Here is a 23,365-nt window from a genome sequence, read left to right as displayed (position 1 = left end):
GGCCCACTGGTAGAGAGTCAGAACACACACAGTATTTATCAGTTAAGTTCTCTATCTTTTATGGGTGTGGTTCATGGCATCTCAGAACAATGACAGTAGTAACATCAAAGACTGCTGATCACAGATCACCACAGTAATAACAAAGTTTGAATTATCGCGAGAATCTCCAAAATGTGACAAAGAGCTATGCAGTGGGCAAATGCTGTTGGAAAAATGGTACCAATAAACTTGCCCAGTGCAGGGTGGCCACAAACTTTGGAATTGTAAAAAACACAGTATCTGCGAAGCATAGTAAAACGAGGTATGCTTGTATTGAGCTCTTTTTGAAGAGTGAATTTTGTTTGCTTAAAAGATACTTCTAAAATCTAGGTGGTTTTCATATACATTGCCAGTCTGAATTACCATTAGCAGTTGAAATACACGCTACCTTTGGTTTTCACTGTATTGCTGTTATTTGTTTGATATTTATACTTAGTAATGAATGACTAACTGTAGAACAGATAGTCAAAACTGGAAGTGTGAAGGCCTCGTATCTGTTGACTTAGAGTAAGCCCCATAGAGAGGTGTTTTCAAATTGAGGCTTTTAGGTAAGCAACTTAAACGTCTTGGACCGGGTGCTGATATTCTTTACAATAGGAAAATATTTTAAAGCCAGATTTGGTGGGGTAGGTTATATAAACATATATCTATATCATGGATGTAGTGTATGAATTCATTTTTTTATTATTATGTTCAGTTAGCTACTGTATAGTACATCATTAGTTTTTGATGTAGTGTTCAATGATTCATTAGTTACGTATAACACCCAGTGCACATCACAACACGTGCCCTCCTTAATACCCATCACCCTGTTACCCCCTCCCCCCACTCCCCTCCCTTCTGAGACCCTCAGTTCATTTCCTGGGGTCCATAGTCTCTCATGGTTCATCTCCCTCTCTGATTTCTCCCCCTTCAGCTTTCCCTCCCTTCCCCTGTGGTCCTCCCTGCTATTCCTTATGTTCCACATACCAGTGAGATCATATGGTAATTGTCTTTCTCTGCTTTACTTCACGTAGCATAATCCCCTCCAGTTCCATCCATGTCGATTGCAAATGGTGGGTATTCATCTTTTCTGATGGCTGAGTAATATTCCATTGTATATATGGACCACATCTTCTTTATCCATTCATCTGTTGAACGGCATCTCGGCTCCATCCACAGTTTGGCTATTGTGGACATTGCTGCTATGAACCCTGGGGTGCATGTGGCCCTTCTTTTCACTACATCTGTGTCTTTGGGGTAAATACCCAATAGTGCAATTGCTGGGTCATAGGGTAGCTCCATTTTCAACATCTTGAGGAACCTCCATACTGTTTTCCAGAGGGGCTGCACCAGCTTGCATTCCCAACAGCAGTGTAAGAGGGTTCCCCTTTCTCCACATCCTCGCCAACATTTGTTGTTTCCTGTTTTGTTAATTTTTGCCATTCTAACTGGTGTAAGGTGGTATCTCATTGTGGTTTTGATTTGTATTTCCCTGATGGCTAATGATGTTGAGCATTTTTTCATGTCTGTTAGCCATTTGTATGTCTTCTTTGGAGAAGTGTCTGTTCATGTGTTCTGCCCATTTTTTGACTGGGTTATTTGTTTCTTGAGTGTTGAGTTTGAGAAGTTCTTTATAGATCTTGGATATCAGCCCTTTGAGTTTATGTATCATTCCTAGATATTGGAACCAGTGTCTTAAATGTTTGCTCATATACTACTGGATTCTTTTATTTTTTGGCAGCCTCAAAATATCTTATCACCTTAATACTTTGACGTAATATTAAGGCTTAGTCAAGCAATAATTTAAAAAATTTTAAAAACTAGGAAGTAGTAACTGACCTGTATATAGTCACAGGATTTTCTTAACTTCTTTGAACTTTGTGCTCTTTCCGTGTCAGATCTGATACCATATCCAGTCAATTTCACCATCTTCCGGGCTGCGCGTCCTTTTTAGTCTTGCTCTGCCCTCTAGACTATCTGTCCTTATTACAGAGTAAAGGACTTACGTGATGTGAGCAATCTGAACCTTTGATGATGCTTTTAGATGCCTTATCCTATGGCTTAATAAATATGACTCCTGATTACATGATCCCCCAGGAATTGTGAAGTAAGACTGGATAATCCCTTCATTTTTTTTTTTTCAAATGGAGTGTGATCCATTCATCTTACATAAGCCTGTGTAATAGATAATTACTGGTAGTTTGACGTTTAAAAAAAATGATGAAGATATGCTGGGAACTGGAGAATAAGGGCTGTGGACTCCTCTCATATCTGGGTTTGGATCCCAGTTCCACAACTTCCTGTGAGACCCCATGCAGGCTTCTTGACCGCTCCAAGCTTGTTTCTTTGCAGAAAGAGGATGAGAGTTCCTGCCTCAGAGGGTAGTTGGAGGGTTGAACGAGATGACAGATGTAAGGAGAGCCCTCAGCTCAGTGCTTAGTACCTAATGAGACATCTACCGTGTGCCATGGGGCTCTTTGTAGGCTTGGGGACTACAACACTGAACAGGACTGGGTACCTGCCATCAAGATGCCGACGTTCTAGTGGAAGTCTCTCTAGCCTTTGCAAATTTACAAAACCACTCTTCTTTGATAGAAGGGTTTGGATGGATGTTACGCAGTTGAGCTTATCCTGTAAAATTGGGTAGAATGCAAAGCCACAGCATGAAATGTGGTAGATGAACAGTGTTGTATTCTGGTCATTGGTAGATCATGTATAAGGAGAAAAAATGGAATGTTGTCAACCAGATTCGTCCTTCTTCTGAAATGTGTGAAAAGTATTGAATTCTCTTGAACTTCCACTAGAGGGTAGCCTAACCCTATTCCTTTATTGAAGTTTCAAATGTCAAGGGCTCTTCAGAGTTTTTGCTCTTGCTTAGTTTAAGTGACCTACTTCGAAAAGACTGTTCTCTTCTTCCAGAACAGAAGAATCTGTGAATTCTTAAACAGAGTGCTGTAAGAGTGACAGCCATAGACTGAGTTTGTATCTTTCTTTTGATCTGACCTAACCTGATACATTGTTGTTTTGCTGTCTTTATGGAATTTAAGAGCTCTGGCAGAGAGGCTGCCCCAGCTACAAGTGTTTTGTAAACTAGGTTTATTTTATTGTTCAGGTTCCTTTCTGGGAGGAGGAGCATTAACTCTCTTTAGACACCTTTTCCTGTGCCACCCAGATCTCTTTCGTGCCATAACGACATTTGCAAGCTAATTCACTTCTTAAAGTTCCTTGTTACCACAGCATCATTGCTGTATTATCTTATTACATAAAAGGGTAATGTAAGCATTTGAAGGATCTTTCAAGCCTTTTAGTACCTGGCCTCTGTGACCTCTGGCTTTGCAACCAAAGAAGATTTCTTTCTTCCTCAAGGCTAATTGTTTTGTTAGAAAAGTACTCAAGTATGAAATAATTTTAGTGTGCCACCCGTCATTCTTCATATATAAGCGGTTACACTGCAGATAATACGTGTTTCAAACAAATGGCACAAAGAAAAATTCCAACCAGAATCGCCCTTCCTCCGGGACGGTCTTCTCAGCAAGGATTTCTGAAGCTCTTCCCCGCACTGTTGTCAGGCATTCCCACATGGCTTTTCACAATAAAATTCCACCTCTCTTTTCCACTGGTCACTGAATGAGACATAGGCTGTTGGTGTAGCGAGCAGAATGGTCAGGTTTGAGCTTCTCGTGAAGGTATGTTTGTATCTGTGGAGCCCTGCTAGTGTTTTATGTGCGTGCGTTCTAAGTTTGGGTTACCAACTAACTCACATACACGATTCATTTTGTAATGGGAAATGAGCAGGTTGTGACCGGGACATTCATTTTCTGCCATTTAAATGCAATATAAAATATTCAGAGTACTCATCACATATATATGTTGTAATTATTTAAAGGGATTTTTAAAAGTTTCTAATGTAAAAAGGGAAGAACATTTATTTTTGTCGATATAGTTCTTCTATATTTGATTCCTGATTTCAAGCCAGTTAAGAGTTAAAATGGAAAATTTCCATTGCTTTTGCTGCTCTAACTCACTGATAAGGGGCCTGGTCTGACATATTAATAACAAAAGTACCATAGTGTTGCCTAATGTTTTCTAACTTCTCTGCCCGTGTTTAATTCATCCTTTTACAAAATTTAGCATAAGCTCCTCTAATATTTAAGTTAGATGAACATGAATCATACATTTGCTTTTTTGGTTATTATTTGATGTCTTAGTGGGATAGAGTCATTCTTAGTTGAATTCAGTAGACTAGGTATTAGGGGATACAAAGATGCAAACATACAGTTATTACCCTTAAGACCCTTACTGATTCCTGAGAGAATACTCAGGAATATATAAATAGTTGATAATATCAGAGTATAAGCTCTGTGTGAGGTTCAGAGGTGTGTGGAGGTGCAGAAGAGGGGGGAGGGCAGGCAAGCAGAGGCATCTCATGAGTAGACAGAGTCAGAGAGACAGGAATGTGCACGAGTCGTCTTAGAATGGTGAGTGGTCCCGAAGGAAAGTAGTAGTGAGATTGGAAAAGTAGGTTGTGGTGCTGGGGGGTGATAGGTTTCTGAATACTAAGTTAAGGTGTTAAACTGGATTCTTTTTTTTTAAGATTTTATTTATTCATTTGAGAGAGAGAGAGTGAGCGCATGAGCAGGGGGAAGGGGCAGAGGGAGAGAGAATCTCAAGCAGACTCCCCACTGAGCAGGGAGCCCAATGCAGGGCTCGATCCCAGGACCCTAAGATCATGACCTGAGCTGAAGGCAGACGCTTAACAGACTGCGCTACCCAGACACCCCTAAACTGGATTCTTTTATTTTTTTGAAGTTTTTTTTTTTTTTTAAAGACTTTATTTATTCATGAGAGACAGAGAGAGAGAGAGAGAGAGAGAGAAGCAGAGGGAGAAACAGGCTCCCCGCAGAGCAGGGAGCCCGATGCGGGACTCGATCCCAGGACCCTGGGATCATGACCTGAGCCGAAGGCAGACGCTTAACCATCTGAGCCACGCAGGCGCCCCCCTAAACTGGATTCTTAAAGTACTCAGGAGCCGGGCGCCTGGGTGGCTCAGTCGGTTAAGCGACTGCCTTCGGCTCAGGTCATGATCCTGGAGTCCCGGGATCGAGTCCCACATCAGGCTCCCTGCTTGGCGGGGAGTCTGCTTCTCCCTCTCCCCCTCCCCCTGCTTGTGTTCCCTCTCTCGCTATGTCTCTCTCTGTCAAATAAATAAATAAAATCTTTAAAAAAAAAAAAAGTACTCAGGAGCCTTTAACTTTCTAGAGGAGAGAACATAACTACGAATTTGGTGGTAGCAATGAAATGGCCACTGAGTCTCCCAAGCATTTTAGATCTAGACTAGCCATTCAGAAACACAAGAATATGATGCTGTTGGTCAATTCAGAAGCATGTACAGTTTGTTTCCAAAGTTTTTTTTTTTTTTTTAAAGATTTTATTTATTTGTCAGAGAGAGAGAGAGCACAAGCAGGGGGAGCAGCAGAGGGAGAAGCAGGCTCCCCGCTGAGCAGGGAACCTGACATGGGTCTTAATCCCAGGACCGCAGGATCATGACCTGAGCCACCCAGGCGCCCCTAGTTCGTTTCTTAGTAGTAGTTCCAGGTTTGGTCCTAAACCAGTCACATGTTTCACTTGGTCGCCATTTTATTAACACAAGAGTGAACTAGGGTGGCAAGTTCAATATGTATCTAGAAGAGAATTTCTCTCCATGAGAAATGAATTGGCCTGACTAGGTATCAAGTCATTTCATTCAAGTTTCTGGCTTCATTAGTTCTCTAGTCAACCAACAGAGCTAGACTCTAAATAGAAATTGCCATCTGGGGGTGCCTGGGTGACTCAGTTGGTTAAGCTTCGGCCTTCGGCTCAGGTCATGATCCCAGGGTCCTGGAATCGAGTCCCACATCAGGCTCCCTGCTGCTCCCCCTGCTTGTGCTTGTGCTCTCTTTCCCTCTCTCTGGCAAATAAATAAATAACATCTTTAAAAAATATATCTATAAAAAAATAGAACTTGCCATCTGTCCAAATAGAAATCAAAAAGGTAAAAAAATACATATATGTCTTCAAATATAGAACAATTATTGATTCCATTACTTATTTTCTTTTTAGCAAAATCATTTAAAATTTAATTCCCCTCATTTATAAGGGATCTTAAGTCTAACAACATAGTTTTGAGTATAATTTTTAGGCATGTAAGTTTGCTAGAAAAAAAAGAAAATTTTATTGATACTTTGGTCTGTTATATCTGTAGGTGTTTATATCATGATCATTTCCGGTATGCCAAGTTATTAGTTTTAAATGACTTTTATATGGGTGGCTCAGTCGGTTGAGTGTCTGACTCTTGGTTTTGGCTCAAGTCATGATCTCAGGGTCGTGAGATCAGGCTCCCTGCTCAGTGGAGGGTCTACTTGAGATTCTCTCCCTCTACCTCTCCGTCTGCCTGTCCTCTACTCACCCCCACTTGCGTGAGTATGCTTGTGTGCGCTCTCAAAATCTTTTAAAAAATAAATAAGTAAATGACTTTTATGGAATTTAGCTAATTTTTATAGTTTTTTCCCTGTATTTTTTAATAATCAGTTATAAATTACTGTCAAGTGCTGAGTTAGGTATACTTTGTATTTATATTTATATGTAAGTATATAGTATATACTTTGCCCCATTGGACCCTTTTGACAGCTTTGCAAGATGTGAATTGTTAGCCCTTTTTTACAGATGCGATGTCTCACCTCATTGTAAGGGGCAGAGTGGGGTTTCCCTTTTTTTTTTTTTAAAGATTTTATTTATTTATTTGACAGAGAGAGACACAGCGGGAGAGGGAACACAAGCAGGGGGAGTGGGAGAGGGAGAAGCAGGCTTCCCGCTGAGCAGGGAGCCCGATGCGGGGCTCAATCCCAGGACCCTGGGATCATGACCTGAGCTGAAGGCAGACGCTAAACGACTGAGCCACCCAGGCGCCCTCCTCCTAATTGGCCCCCTGTATGCTAAGGATAACAGCGTAACATGCATGATACTGCAGGAACCAAGTAGCTTAGAGTTAAATGGATTCCGTATTAAATTTAATTATTCTAGTTCTTATCACTAATCAAAGTGAAATAGCCTTTTAAATAATCCTATTAGCCATGATCACCTTTTAAGACCCCGTCAAGCTGGTTATAACAGAATGAGCTGAATACTGCTTCTTCAGGGTCAGTAGTCATAGCTCCGAGACTGAGGCTCCTACTCGTTTGTCCATTTTATGCAATAACAACAACAAAAAATAACGTAAACAGCAATGAATATAGTAACATCATTTTGCTGGTTTTCCCCCCACATAAACCCTCTATGTACCATTCATGTCATTATTAAAAATCTTGGATTTAATTCCTCATGGATTGAAATTTAGATTTTGCATATTATTTTAGGTTGGGCTTTCCATAATCCCATATCCCCTATGTTAACAGTCTTTTGTGGCCCCTGAAGATAGATTCAAAACTGTTTTGAACTGCATGATCGTCAGCCCTTTGCAGCCCTCCCACGGTTTTACAGTGACCCATCAATATCTGGGAGTACCTGAAATGTCTTTGAAAAGGACTGCTAAACTGTCATCACATTTTTATTTTTCAGCAAAATTTTATTTTCCCCCCAAATCCATGTCTTTAAACCCTAGGCCCTACCAAACAGAAGAGGGAGGTTTTATAGATAGCATAGATATTTGGCCAGGCATTTGGATCAAAGATTACAAACAGGCCAAAATGTGCATCTAATAAACCTAAAACTGCAAGTTGAAATCTGAGGAGTTTGCTTCTAATCCAGATGCTACAAAAGCTAATTTGGAAAGTCCTGTGGAAATCTAGTGGACACATGAAGGAATTAGATGCGCCGTAATTGTATTTAGCTATTTATGTGAAAGCAGGCCTGGAAGGTTGCACAGTAGCTCGCTCCTTCTCTGCTGCCCTTTCCCTTCCCCACTGGATGGCTGTGACTTCCAGATTTGGGGGTCCGTCTCTTGCCGGACCTTCCCCTCCCCTCCCTCATCTGTGTTAGACGCCGCCCTTGAGTTTCCCGAGCACCGCACACCTCACTCCGCGAGGATGTGGTGTCGTTGAAATACATCTCTCCTCCTACTTTGAGCTCTTTGGCACAAGCACTGTCTTTTTCGTCTTTGTATCCCAGTGTCTGGCACATGTGGTGTTCGGTAAATGGCCACAGTGCTTGTTGGAGTTCTTTAAAATCTTTGACCTCTAAAACTTCTCTGTTGTCGGAGGAAACAACCAGTCCTCACTTCTACAACGATGAAGTCTTGGTTCACCTAGCACACTATCAATTCAAAATTATTTTTAGTGCAAGAGGGACTCCGTTTGTTCCAGCTGCCCTTCGGTCGCCAGGTGACCTTGGGCAAAGCACTGAGTTAATTTCTGCAGGCGTTGGTCTCGAATCTCTTAAATGAAGGCTTTTACTGGAACATGACCTCCATGTTCCAGTAAAGCTACCAAGTTCTGTGGCCTAGAGGCACGGTAGAGACCACAGTGGTCTGGTGGGCAGAGCGGAGTCTCTTCCCCACCACCCGGTGACCTGGGCTTACTGAGTATGTGTACAGCTCTGAAGTGACTTATGAAAATTGATGTGTATCATTTGCCAGGGCAAAACAAACGCTCTGCTTAAGTAACTTGGAATCTCAAATTTTAAATTACGTTTGGTATAATTTGTGTTAATTATAATTTGCTATATTCTCATGTGAAAATTGATTATTCACATGTGGTTTGTGGGATCATTAGGATATCACATTAGATTAATCACAATGCTCTGTTTCCTCATCATCCTGGTTAATAGAATATTTAAAGTATTTTGGAAAGTTGTATCTTGCAAATGTTTGAAATATAAAAATAAACTCAAGAGAATTTGAAGTACATTTTAAAGTTGGTCAGTGTATTTTATTTTGCTTCAAGAATGCTTAATAAAGAATATTAAATAAATGCAAAACAATTTCAACATTTTAAACTCTCTAACCTTTGAACACTTTTTTTTCCTCCATGATCGAGGATTCTGATTTTTTACGTTTGTTTCTTATTTTTTTTTGGACCTTATGTACTTTCAGCTCACTTAGAGGCTAGCTTTGAGGAAGTCGAAAACCACCTGTTGAATCTGGAGGATTTATGTGGACAGTGTGAATTAGAAAGATACAAACATATGCAGTCCCAACAATTGGAAAATTACAAGAAAAATAAGAGGTGAGTTTGAAAAATTGGTCAACAGTATTCATTTTACATGCTGTTCTTTGTAAGTTTGGGCCGATAAAAGACAAAAGGTTGCAACATGTGAAGCTCATTCATAAGCTTTCCAGAACATGACCTTGAGATATATCTCTGTTTTGGTACCGCTGTGTGTTGCCATATTATGGAGATGAGCTCTGTAAAGCTGAGGCTGGGATAAAAGGTGGAGGGGAGCAGAGCGACAGCCAAAGCTCTCCCAGAAAGCAGGAGCCCTGACCTCATTGTCTCCAAGTGGCATATCCTGAGCTGCTTTTTTCCTTTTCTTTCTTTTCTCTTCCTTCATTATTAGAGCAGGAAGAAAAGGAACCTGAGCCCAGGTTCCTGGGGTTTGAATCTCAGCTTTGTCAAGGACTGGCTGTGAGGCCGTAAGCAAGTTACTTGCTCTCTCTTAGCCTCAGTGTCTCTAGCCGATAGTGAGGATACTATACCCACTTCCTAGGGTTGTTGTGAGGATTGAATGAGGTAAGAGCTATCAGGCACAAAAAGTGCTCTGTAAGTATTAGTTAAAATCGTGACTGTTGTCATGGAGCTGGGGGATAGGAACTGGATGCAGAAGGGAAGCCCAAGGGTGACAGTTTGTGGGACCAGCTGCAGCATCCCAGCTCATGCAGTGCCGCCTCGGGCAGGCTCGGAATTCCGGTCCACGGGGCAGGGTCCACGGTAGCTGATGAGAGTGCCTGAGACGGTCAGTGGTCTGCCCCGCGCAGAGCAGGGAGGGGAGCCATGAAGGGGGTTTGTGATGGTGCAAGAAAACGCAGGTCGTGGGATTGGAGTTGGGCTTAGGCCTGAGAGCAGATTTGGAGGGAGAGGAAGAAAGATTGGCTGGGCAGAGTATCCTGTTGGTTTTAAGTGTTCTTATCGAGGGTGTGGCAGTATGGGAGGACTGGGCTGTTGACACGGACAGGAAGTGCCAGTCACTGGTATACAGGAGGAAAAAAGTGAAGCTAATATGTAGGTATTGTAGATTATCACACTGACTTCATAGTTTTCTAGAATAAAGCCAAAGGATGGGGCGGAGATGAAACTGAGTATTCTGAAATTTTGGATCAGGTCCATGTGTTTCTAGGACTGGGTCTTCTTAAATGTTAATGAGCCATAAGAATCACCTGGGTAGTGTTTCAAATGCAAACACCTGGGCTCCATCATTGGCCAGCCCCAATTCCCAAGCTAATTCCAATGGTTTTGCTGTAGACAAGCATTTCAGGCAATTCCGACACAGGTAGTTCAGGGAGAGACCCTTTAAGAGACGGCCAGGTGGGGGTGGGATTAGGTGGTGTGCAGGCTCTGCATGGAAGAGCTTCCAAAGGAGCCCCAAGGGGGCTGTGGATAAAATTGTCTGCAGAAGTTTGTAAGTATGTGAGTTTTTCTGGAGGTGCTTTCTGTAAATTGCATTTACCGACAGAGATTACAGGAGGGTATGTGGCAGCATTAAGAATGCAGTCCTTGTCTGGGGCGGCTGGGTGGCTCAGTCGTTAAGCGTCTGCCTTCGGCTCAGGTCATGGTCCCAGGGTCCTGGGATCGAGCCCCGCATCCCAGGGTCCTGGGATCGAGCCCCGCATCGGGCTCCCTGCTCGGCGGGAAGCCTGCTTCTCCCTCTCCCACTCCCCCTGCTTGTGTTCCCTCTCTCGCTGTGTCTCTCTCTGTCAAATAAATAAATAAAATCTTAAAAAAAAAAAAAAATGCAGTCCTTGTCAAAGAACGAGTGGATGAGTGCTGGGACCCAGGGGGTTTCAGACTGAATCATGGGGCATGAGAGATGAAGAACTCTCTCTCCAGAAGGGAAGAGAACAACGCAAGATAGCAGAGTTAGAGATGGTTGAGTTAGAGATGTTTCGGCTGGTCTGCAATTTTAAATGAAAAAGTAGGGAAATACTCTGTTGTGAAAGTGTTAATCATGTAAGTTTATAATACAATAGGTTTCAAGGAGCATAGTAGGAAGGCTTAGAATGGCAAATTAGGAAATTTTTGTAGGAAATTGGGCAGTGTGGGTACAGGTCATGTGAACCCTAGAAGTTACATGGTTTCCTCATCTGTAAAATGGAGATAATAAAAGACCTTTTAGGGTTATGTTAAGGATTCAGTTGGTAAAGTGCTTAGAATAATGCTCAGCACATGGTGAATGCCGCGTCAGGCGGCCAGCACTGGCTGCCTTGTATGATTACTTGTACAGCTGAGTCGATGGGTATTCCGTATTTGTACCAGTTATGTTTTCTAGCTAGTTGAACACAAGAACTATGTGAATATTGTGGTTTTTCTATCCATATGCGTGAATATTGATTATTTGAAACAGGGTATCTGATACTTTAGTATGTAAAATTAAATTTCAGGTTTCTGATTATTAGATAGAAAAAAAGTAATAAAATTTGGAACTGTGAGGTTTTATATCTTTTTTTTCACTTTCACCCAGTGACTTAAATGTATTCTCATTAATGCATTATGATTTATATGTTATAAAATGAAAATTAATTTTAGTGTTTGGAGAGCAGCATTGCCCATGATTTAAGTGAAAGCCAGAATGTACTGAATGGGTCTTAATAGGTTTCATGTAATTGAAATGACAGAGTATTTGTCTTTTAAGAGATAGAATTATGTAGTAGAAAAAGTGTGTCCTTAGAGTCAGAAGACCCAAGTCCTGGCTCTGTTGGTTACTGACTTGGGCGTTAAGCCTTACTAATAACAAACAGTTGATTAACACATACTTTGTATGCCGTATGTATTGTATGCTGTACTCTTACAATAAAGTAAGCTACAGAAAAAAATGTTACTAAGAAAATCATAAGGGAAAATACATTTACAGTACTATACTGTATTTATCAGAGAAAAATCTGCGTATAAGTGGGCCCATGCCGTTCAAACCTGTGTTGTGTAATGGTTAACTGAATATTGAAACAGGGGTTCAGTGAAAGTCTGCATATCGCACAGTAGGGCTGTTTGGCCATTTTCCTCACTGGCTCCCAAAAGTCTGGCAGCCAAACGTACACCCCTGTGCAGATTATTGGAGGGCTCATCTGAGAAATTGACCAGCCCAAAAGAAAACACCTGCTCGTGTGGACGTTTGGGGGACTGCTCTGATGAAAGAGCAGGGTCTGCATCTTTGCACCCTGCATGCTGAGCTCCACACTTGTGTACATGACTTCTAATCAGCTTTGTGGTGCCTCATTCTTAAATATGAATGGATAGCTGAGAAATAATATCCAATGGAGGAAAGCTTCCAGAGTGAAAGGAACCAAAATAAATAGAAAATAAAGTAGTAATAATTAAAAAAAACACACAGAGGAATGAGAGACTATGAGGGGAGCAGAAGGAAACTTACAAACAGAAATCATAATATATGAGGCCACCTTGTAAGAGACCATTTTGCATTTATGAGACATGAACAGGAGACTACAGAAAAGGAATAATAAGAGACAAGAAAGAGCTCTTAGAAATAAAACATATGATAGCAGAAATAGTAAATTTCAACCGAAGCATTGGGAGATCATGTTTGGCCTCTATATAAGAGAGCACAAAGGTAAGAAAAGCTAAGAATGTTGAGAAAATTAGAGAATTCATTCCTGAGTCTCATTATCTGACTACTAGAAGCTTCAGAAAGAAAGGGGGGGGGGGGCCTGGGTGGCTCAGTTGGTTGGGCAACTGCCTTCAGCTCAGGTCATGATCCTGGAGTCCCCGGATCGAGTCCCGCATCGGGCTCCTTGCTCGGCGGGGAGTCTGCTTCTCCCTCTGACCCTCCCCACTCTCATGCTCTCTCTATCTCATTCTCTCTCTCAAATAAATAAATAAAATCTTTACAAAAAAAAAGGGGGGGAAAGGCAAATTTATTAAAGAACTAATACCATATAACTGTTCAGAACTGAATGGTATGAATAAGTTTGAAAGGGCCTACCAAGTACCGGACAAAATGAGTGGGAAAAGATCCATTGTCAATGCATATTTTTATAAATTTCACTACACTAGGAATAGAGGTCATAAAAGTCTTCAGAAAAATCTTAAGGATCAGGAATCAAAAGGAACGTGAGCTTTTCAGCAGCACCGCTAGAACTGGAGAATGATTTTCACTTTTCATTTACTTAGCAACATTTTCATCAAGTGGGAGGAAATGGTCATTTCCAGGCGTACAGGGGCTCAGATTTCACTCATGCACACACCGTATCAGGAAACTGCGAGAGGATATGGTCCACCGACAAGGGAGTAAACCAAGGAGAAGGAAGAACGGACACAGAAGAGATATGAATTGCAGTGAGGATCCATCCAGTTCAGAAGAAAAACAACGGGAATGCTCAGGGGGATGGTAAAGAGAAGTTTGAACAGGCCTGGCAAGCAGTCCAGACTGAAGAAGGAAGACCTTCTGGAGGATTGCAAGAGCAATGTTTCCAAGGGAAGAAAATGAAGCTAATAGGTTGTCTGATAAGCTTGATCATATTGAGAGTTTTATAAGCTCTGACGGCAAGTCTTTGGTGATAGGTATGATGTTTTAAAAACGGGCCAAACAAGGCAACTCTTAACACTAGGGAAAAACACAGTTTTACAAGAAGAGAAATAAAACACCGTATGACTCCGTTACAAACAGTATTTATAGAACTCTGTAATAGCTAACGTGGAGTTAGGCCGGAACTGTGCTGTAACTTACTGGAAAGATGGTGGAGAAGCTTGCTGTATTGCAGGCTACGAGGGAGCGAGTAAAGAAAGCTCATCCTCGGCTTCCACAGCAGGGGATCAGTATGTTGTAATATTTAAAATAGAACAAAATGAATAATTATCAGTGTTGGCACATTAGAATAGAAATAATGGAGGTAAATACCAGAAATAGCCAAAAGAATGGAATGTGGCTTCTTGTGAAAAGTGGGCCAGGAAGGTGGACAGAGCCGGGGCAGGGAACTCTGATCATCATAAATAAACCCTCTGGGCACTAGTTGACTTAAGGAACGTACATGCGTTATTTTGGCAAATACAGAAATTGAACTTAAAAACACTCTAGACTGAGAAGATTGCCACCGACAAAACCTTCCATGATCAAATAAGTTCCAGGAGTGCTCTGTCCTGTGTTTGCCTTGTGGAGCTTTGTGGTACATGTCCGTGCATTCCGAGTTCTGGGAATTCCTGTAGTAAAGAAATTTGTTTGACTCAGCATCTCACAGCTTGCTTGCTCACAAACCAATCTGTGTGTAATACACGTTAAAATTGTGTGACTTGGTATTTTTCTGTATTATATAACACTATCTGAAAAATTTTCAAATACTGGTCCCCCAAATTAAACTTACTATCTGATTCCATGGGGAAGAGTTTCTTAAAAATAAACCACCTTCCTTTTTAACAAGATACCCTACAGTCTAAACTGATGACTTTTCTTGCTCTAAAGAAGAAAATGTATGGTAACAAAAGATTGGCTAGATGGTATGTGTGTGTATGTTTAAAACATCTGCATGCTGGGGCGCCTGGATGGCTCAGTCCGTTAAGTGTCCGACTTTTTTTTTAAAGATTTATTTAGTTAGTTAGTTATTAGAGAGAGAAAACAAGCGGGGAAGAGTGGAAGACAGAAGAGAAGCAGACTCCCCGCTGAGTAGGGAGCCCAACTCAGAGCTGCATCCCAGGACCCCTGGATCATGACCTGAGCTGAAGGCAGATACTTCACCAACTGAGCCATCCAGGCACCCTAAGCATCCGACTCTTGATTTTGGCTCAGGTCATGCTCTTAGGGTCATGAGATCAAGCCCCACGTCAGGCTCCACCCTGAGCATGGAGCCTGCTTGGGATTCTCTCTCTCCCTCGTCCCCTGCCCTTCCCCCACTGTGCACACATGCATGCACTCTCTCAAAAAATTATAAAAAATGAGTGTGCTATGTAACACAATTTCTTTAAATAATAAAAAAATAAAATGCATGCTCTACAGATTTTCAGAAAATCTGGGGTAGACAGCTGGATGGGATGGGGAGGGTAGGGGCATGAAGGGTAATTTCTTACATACCTCCAGAGCTAACGGTCTCTACAATAGGCTCTGAGGCATTTTCTCACTCAGCTTCCATCAGAGCCTGTGGAGTGGGTGGGGCAGCAATTATTGGAGTTAAGAAGGAAACTGAGGTCCAGGAAGTCAGGACCAGCATCAGAGCCATGGTCTCCAGTCACTTTGAACTTGCCTTTTTTTTTTTTTCTTTTAAGTTGGAACACACCGAATCAGTCCCAGGTGTTGATGTATGCATTGGATATAGGCTATTTTGTCATACATTTGACATGCATTCCCAGTACAGAGAATAGCTTCCTGCTCTCTATAAAAGGAGGATAGGGTCTGTTCCCAGCAGTCATAGTGGCTTACAGTGGCAGTGAGTCTCACCATGGGCAGAGGGGAACACGCCACTTTAGAACACTCCTAGGGAAGATCCCAATAGCTCTTGTCTACCCTTGGAAAACATTTGATTGATGGTTCAGCCCGGGTATTTCTGCAGTGAAGAAGGACATCTAATAGTTATCTAATGAAAGTGACATACAAGGAACTGTACAGTTGTAGAGAGAAAATACCCATAAATAGCTTTTCTAATAACTTCTGCATATAAAGTGATACTGCTATTACTGATACCTTTTATAGACAGGAATAGACACTGCCTTGATAAATAGTAAAACACTGTATAGTGGGCAGAATGTGGTTACGGGCAGAAGATAAGTACTGATACCAGTGGCTAAGGTGTCAGATAATTCAGAGGATGTGTTAGCCGTATGCACCTGACTCATGGATTCCTTGCAATAGGAAGTACACACTTTTCATCAGGTAAGAAGACTTAATCGTTTGTTTTTGTTTTCTTTTTTTTATTCGAGTATAGTTGACAAGAGTATTTTGTACAGTGAGCCAAAATAAAGAACTTAAAACCATTGTGTAGCTAGCAGTTAGCAAAATGGACTTGAGATTTGGGAGTACATCTTCAGTCACAGTGTTCGGGGGGGTGACAAATGTGTAACGAAGTATAATTTCTTTTTTTTTAAGATTGATTTATTTTAGAACGAGAAGGAGGGGCAGAGGGAGAGAGAGGATCTCAAGCAGAGTCCACACTGGGCGTGGAGCCTGACCTCATGACCCTGAGATCACGACCTGAGCCAAAACCAAGAGTCGGACGCCTAACTGACTGCGCCACCCAGGCACCCTGTAATAAAGTAGAGTTTCTGATGATTATGTAGAAGTTGAAGAAAATAAAACAGGATTATGTTCTCGTAGTGAGGCAGGGGGAAGCTGCTGTGGCCAGGGTGAGCGGGGAAGGCCCTTCTGAGAAGGCACACGAGAATCAGGACCTGAATGGGAGGGCAGCCATGTAAGGATCGAGGATTACACAGTTCCACAGAGAAGGAACAATAGGGACAAAAAACCTGAATCATGGGCACTTGGGTTGCTCAGTCGGTTAAGCGTCTGCCTTCGGCTCAGGTCATGATCCCAGGGTCCTGGGATCGAGCCCCGTATTGGGCTCCCTGCTAAATGGGGAGCCTCCCTCTCCCACTCCCTCTGCTGCTCCCCCTGCTTGTGCTCTCTCTGTCTCTGTCTCTCTGTCAAATAAATAAATAGATAAAATCTTAAAAAAACAAAATGAATCATGAGCACTACAAGAGAATGAAGAAGTGGAGCTAAAAAGAAATGTTGAATCCCAACCTTCTGAATTTTTAATCTTTCCAGGGCCACCATTATGTTCCTTAGAGTGCTTATAGAGATTCTTTCACAATGATTATCCTTAAAATCATACAGAAATGTGTAACTTTATTAAAATATTTCTTATTTCCAAGTTTCTGGATCCTTTGTTTTCTTCAGCATGCAACATACTGTCAGAATTTCTCTGAAAATAGCTACATCTTGAAGAAGACAGTGATTTTAGTAATTCCACTTAATTATAAATGACTCATAATTCTAACAATCTTCTCTTGGACTTGAAATCTGCTCAGTGGCATACTAAACTCTAGAAACATTTCTCACTGATTCAGACTTTGGAACTTGGTTGTTATCTCTTAGAAACTCTTGCAGGTGCGAGGGTCACTGCTTCTGTGTTGGGCTTTAGTTAACATGCCTATTTCCAGAAAGTTACTCCTTTTACTTTCTGTATTACGGCTAATGCTAAGGAACTGTGCTCTTTTTGTTTGTGTTTTTTGCTAACATGTAGACTATAGACTTAAGTTTCAAAAATCTTTCAAGCTAAATGTAAGAGATTTATTTGAGATGTTATGACATAACCTTTCATAGTAGTTGACCAGTTTATGTTTAGAGAATAATCTGCCAAGCTCCTGAGCTTCCAGAAATGACTGTCCAAACTAACCGAGAGAAGTAGTAGACCATAGGTCTGACCTGTACTTCCCATTTCTGAAAGTTGGGGATGGTGGTGGGAGGCTTGGCAGTGTAGCACACAGGCCTGGCTTTGCTGAGAACAGAACAGAGGGAACCTACAGGGTGAACATGGTTCTGCAACCAGAAGAGAAGGTCCAAAGCACCTCATCAAAGGAGTTGGGCAGAAAGTCAACAACTAGCTTCTGAGGTTTTGCAACGGAGTCTGGTTTGGATGCTGAATGCAGAGTGGATCAGGAGAACTTTCCGTCCGAGAGTGCTTTGACAAAAAAGGAGTGGATTCTCTCTACCCAAGGTGGAGTATCAGGGACCAGGTTTACTTTCCCACCTGATACAACCAAAAACCAGACAAAACAATGCTTTTTAAGACCCTGGACATCAGGCAAAGAAGAGAAGTGATCCTTGGTGGACAGAAAACGAGTGCGGTGAGACCTCTGCTTGCCCCTGCATTCTGCCTTGAGAGAGTTTCCAGGCTACAGGGCAGGGCGGGGGGGCCCAGGAAGACCCTGGCACATTCTGAGTCGAGGAAACAGAGCCGGGAGTCCGAGAGACCGAGGCAGCCGGTGTTTATAGGACACAGGGCCAGAGAGGAGAGGGCTGCAGAGAGGATCCCGGAAATCCGCCAGGGGTTTCCCTTGAATATCCAGCAGCATACTTTTTTTTTTTTTTAAGATTTTATTTATTTATTTGAGAGAGAGAATGAGATAGAGCATGAGAGGGGAGATGGTCAGAGGGAGAAGCAGACTCCCCGCCGAGCAGGGAGCCTGATGCAGGACTCGATCCCGGGACTCCAGGATCATGACCTGAGCCGAAGGCAGTCGCTTAACCAACTGAGCCACCCAGGCACCCCCAGCAGCATACTTTTATAATGCACGTGAGGAGACTCCCAGAGACAGGAGGGGGAAAAAAGGCAAAGGACTGGCTCGCAGTTGCTGTTGCTTACCCAGTGCCTGTTCTCAACAGCCCGACTGGAAAAACTTGTAATTCATGGGACATTGGGAAGAGCACTCAGGAAAGTCTTCTCTCAGTAGGGGGTATAATTAGCCCCCGAATGAGCCCTGCTCCAGACCTGTTTAACAAATCATGAAAGCAAGCATCAAAAGGACCAGACTGTTTCCAAGGAAATTATCCTAAAACAAAGCTCAAGAATATTTGTAGAAAGACCCGAGTATCTAGCACCCAAAAGGTAAATCACGATGTGTAGCATTGAATTAAAGATTACTCAGCAAACGTGGAGATAACCAATCAATCAAAAGCAATTCAGAACTGATAATGGATGTTAGAATTAGCATACAAGGACACTAAAACCAGTTATTGTAACTATTCTATAAGTTCAAGATACTAAGTAGACACATGGAAGATGAAAAAAGGCCCAAACCTGTCTCTCCGTTTTTCTCCTTTTACTTCCTCCTTCCCTATTAGATGCTAGTTTTAGGTGGTTCCCAGGTGGTTAACTGATAGTAAATTATTGTATTTATTACACTGTAGTAATCACATCTGCTAAGCCAGTGACCTCTTGATAGGAGTCTATGAATATATGGGGTTCATGAATTTGTAATCAAAGCTTACATTTTCTTTCAAAATGAAACCTAAGCTTACGAGTTGGCAAGGAATTCAACAAATTCTTATTCTGAAGTGTCAGAGAATAAATCTTGACAGTGTCAGACTTTATACATAGTCACAAGAACAGATGTAGCTAGAATATTTTAAGAGGTTATTAGATCCTTGGGTTGACAGTAAATATAGTTCAGGACTGATATTTAAGTTCTTCAAGCTTTATTTTGAACAATGAGTATCTGTTTGCCATCAACATTAAAAACTCACGTTCTGTCTTGATTCTTTAAAAATAATATTTCTCTAATTGGTTACAGTACTCTTTTCCTGAACTTTTTCTCCCAGTTATGTAAATGCAGATCTGTATGTTGGGGCTCATCAAGATGTTTGTTTTGACAGAGACAGTAAAAACTTAAAATATATATTTGCCGTTGAAAGTGGTCAAGACTAAAAATATAGCAACCTTAAAGGTTTACTGAAATTCGGCAAACATTAATCATGGGTTTACAAAAAAAGGTAATCCTTTTTCTGAAAATAGATTGGTTATAGCTCGTGCATTGTAATCTACAGAGTCTGTAATAACTTTCATTGTTCTAGAATCGGTTGGTTAAATTCAGAATAATAATTTACATCTTACATGGCCCAGTACCGTTTTGGAGTTTGTTATATTTCCTTATTGGTTACTCTTTTTTTCAGAGATGCTTTCAAAAGTAGGAAGCCGGTTATTTTAGTCTTCAGGTGAGCATGGCTAAAACATGGTGCGACCCTTTGCTTTGCCCCTCAGGCATTCTTGGTGGATTCTAGAGAAGGGACAGGCAGAGAGATCTTAGCAGCCTGCCCCACCTGCTCGCTCTGTGGTCAGTGGCTGGAAAAGTCAGGAGAAAGACAGCAACAGGAAAGGGAGGGTGCCACCTGCTCTTCTCGGGCTGCTTGCTCTCGCATGGTTATATTGGCCCCGTTTCTCTGTGGTCTCTCTTCCTACCTGCATTCTGCCATTTCTAGTCTTCGTCCTGGCTCAGAAAAATGGCACTGTCATTGTTTCAAAGGACATTGGGTCATTAGCTACTGGAGAGGTTTGATCCTGGATTTCAAAGAGGGACATTCTCCCCCAAAGTGAGCAACGTTTTTCTTTCTCTCTGGAAGTTCCATGCCATGTTCTGTTTATGACGAATTCTTCTCGTTATGCTGATATCAGAGAAGTGCATTACTGTCATATAAAACAGCACATTATTTCTTTGAGGAGGAGAAGCTGATATATAGCTCTCAAGGATGAACTCAGATGAGAATTTATCACTTGATAGCAATGTTCTGTGCTTTTACATGGATTTAAAAACAGAGTATTCCATAAAATTATAAACATTGGACTGACTCAAGGAAAGTGAAAACACTATTTTACCTTATAAGCGAACTTTTAAAAAGATTTATTCATTCATTCAGTTGAAAGGACAAGATGCTTGGCACACTAAAGTGAAAATATTGATAGAGAAAGAAAATTGAATAAAGGTTGTGTAACATGAAGACATTAATAGAGACACAATCCATGATGTACTTTGAATATTTAATCTGTATTTTTTTTTCCTTAGTTTTTAGGGAGCCAAGTCCATTGACAAATCCTTATTTACCTGACTTCTTGAAGCTGTCCATTCTTGACTTCTGCAACACTAGGATCCTAACATTGCTTCTCTACCCTAGGTTGGTTTTCAGTTTCCTACGTAGGTGCTTTAATGTTGGTATTCCCTTGGCTTCTGCTCTGGGTTATTGCCACCTCCCATTCTGCATACCCTCCCCAGGTAGTCCTTCCATCTGCTTGGCTCATCTACCACCCACGTGGTGACCATGATCAAATCACTGTCTTCGGTTCAGGTCTCTCTTCTACCTGGAGAATCAGTTGCCATCTGGACATCCTTACTTGGACATCTCAATGGACGTCTCAAGAGTAGCCTACCCCAAATTATGTTCCACAGCAACACTTGACCTTTTCTTGTCTCAATAAGGCATCACCATCTATAGAGCTACCCATTCCACAAACATGGGAGTCATCAAAATCTCTTTCCTCCTCTCCTACCATCTCCGCTTAGTTCCCAGTCTAGGCCAGTCCTGTGTTTCATGAATCTGTTCTTGCCTTTCTGTCTTCACTGATCCTTTCCAGCTCACATCTGTGCAGCCTCAGTCATAGTGACAGCTTCCTCCATTAGTCTCCCTGTCTATAATCGTGTCCCTCGGACCATTTATATTACTGTCATTTTTTTTTTTTCTAAAATACAGATATGATTAAGACTTCTCACCATCTTCAAGATAAAAACTCAGTTATGATGATTGTGTTAGTTAGGTAACAGTAATATTTATTTAGCATTTACTGTGTGCCAGGTACTGTGCTTAAAAACTGTAGTCTAAATTAACTCAGAGAATTCTCATAAGGACTGTCTCAGGAGACGTACTCTCCTTTTTACCAGCAAGGAAAATCAGACTAGGGGAGATTAAATAATTTCCCAGGAGTTGGCAGAGCCAGGAAGTGGCAAGGCTACACCGGGACCAGTGTCTCTTGGACTTAAAATTGTCTCTTCATACCCTTTATGTTATATCAGCTCCACACAAAGCTGTCCACCCTCTGGGACTGGATGCTGAGGAGTATGAAAACCATCTTGCTTCTCTCAGAGCTTTGATCACTTCAGCTCTCATGACTGCCAATTATAAAAATGAGCAAGCAAAATTTTTCTGTAGTGGTACCACTGGATCACGAACATGTCTGGATGTGGGATGCATGATTTTTTTCCTTTAATCTACCTTCTGCCCCATCAGCCACACGCTCCCCATGCCTGTGGGGACATACGGTTTCAGGCAGTGTTGCGTGGTTAGATGATGCCGAGAAACAACAGACCACAGCCTTGGTAATAACTGAGTGGTAGACTGGGTTTTTTTAGGAAATTGGATGGCCAATTAAAAATTTTGAATTAAAAAAAAAATCAGTAATACAAAGGTATTAGAATTCTTTCATTTATTTGATAATTTAAAAATTAGTTACCATGGGTTAGTCACTGAACACTTCTCAGTACATCAGTGAGAAGAAAGGTGTTTAACATTTTTTGAAACTCACTCGATATCTTCAAGGGCATGCTGGGTTTTCCCTTTAGTTCACATCAGTGATGATGGCATTCAATTTTAGTTTCATCAGTTTCCTAAAAAGCAATGTGCTTTCATAGAGCTGAGTGGACCCAGATATTGCCCCAGAATTTGGGGTATCTCTGACTTTTATATACACGACTCGTATCCAGTAGACTTGGTGGTTTACTTTACTTAGGTACTTTCCGGTGGGGCTGAAATATCTTAGGTCGGTCACAACTTGCATTTACGGAGGCTGTGTGCCCTTGAACTACACTCTGGGTGCCACAGATCACACACGCTTGGAGTCCGAGAGGCACAGATTTTATTCCCAGTCCTCTCTCTTATTAACTGTGTAGCCTTTGATCCTCAAGCTCCGCTTTCTTCGTTGTATATGTGTTATATAGTAAGAGCTCAGTAAATATCCCTTGTTCCTATGTCATCCTTCTTTATCCTGCTTCCTTCAACCACGTGCGTCTCCCTCCAACTAAAGAGATTTGCATGGAAAACAGGCCAAGGAAAGTAATCTTGCAGGTTTGGGGGGAATTTAATCCATACATAACTTAATGCTGCCACCAACCATCTGATCTAGACCTTCATTATCTTGGGGGGGGGGGGGGGCATTTTTTTTTTAATTCCAAATCTTTGTTACCATATCGTTCAGACTCTTTCCAATCTTAAATGCCAGTATTCTAGGATCCTCTCATTTCATTATTTTTTAGGCTGTGCTTTCCCAAAGTGGATAAATATATGGATCTATGTTAATAGCATGATAAATAAGGACTTAATGCAGTTTTTACAATGAACTAGCTGCTTTTTAAGAGGTTTCATTTTACAGATAATGTTAAAAATGTCTTGTTCTGCAACATATCCCCTGGGCAGGATCTATGTAAGAAATAAATAACAACAGGGATTTCGAAGATACAGATGGTTTTGAGAAAATTCACCTCAAGCTAGAAGGCCAGCTCTCTTTCCCCTCCCCCCTCCCCCCACCCACCTTCTGCCCTATCAACCCCAAACCCACCAAGCCTGTAAGGATACACATTTTCATGACTGTAGGATGCAGGGAACAACAGACTTGATGATGAGTGGTAGGTGGGCCATTTTGAAAGAGGTGTTGTGAGATCTTTCCTGTGAACAGTTAGTC

At 41.6% G+C, this 23,365-nt stretch overlaps 1 protein-coding gene across 3 annotated transcripts in view; it reads left to right on the top strand.

Annotated features, from left to right (window-relative positions):
• DTNBP1 (dystrobrevin binding protein 1) overlaps positions 1 to 23,365 on the top strand; it is a 122,886-nt gene that overhangs the window by 33,566 nt on the left and 65,955 nt on the right. For all 3 annotated transcript variants that reach the window (XM_021696943.2, XM_044917344.1, XM_044917345.1), the window contains one exon: positions 9,086 to 9,218. In XM_021696943.2, the coding sequence (XP_021552618.2) occupies positions 9,086 to 9,218 (133 nt within the window). The remainder of the gene's footprint in view (positions 1 to 9,085; positions 9,219 to 23,365) is intronic.

Source organism: Neomonachus schauinslandi, chromosome 8 (assembly GCF_002201575.2).
Source record: "Neomonachus schauinslandi chromosome 8, ASM220157v2, whole genome shotgun sequence".
NCBI lineage: Eukaryota > Metazoa > Chordata > Mammalia > Carnivora > Phocidae > Neomonachus > Neomonachus schauinslandi.
This window is presented reverse-complemented; position numbering and strand designations above follow the sequence as displayed.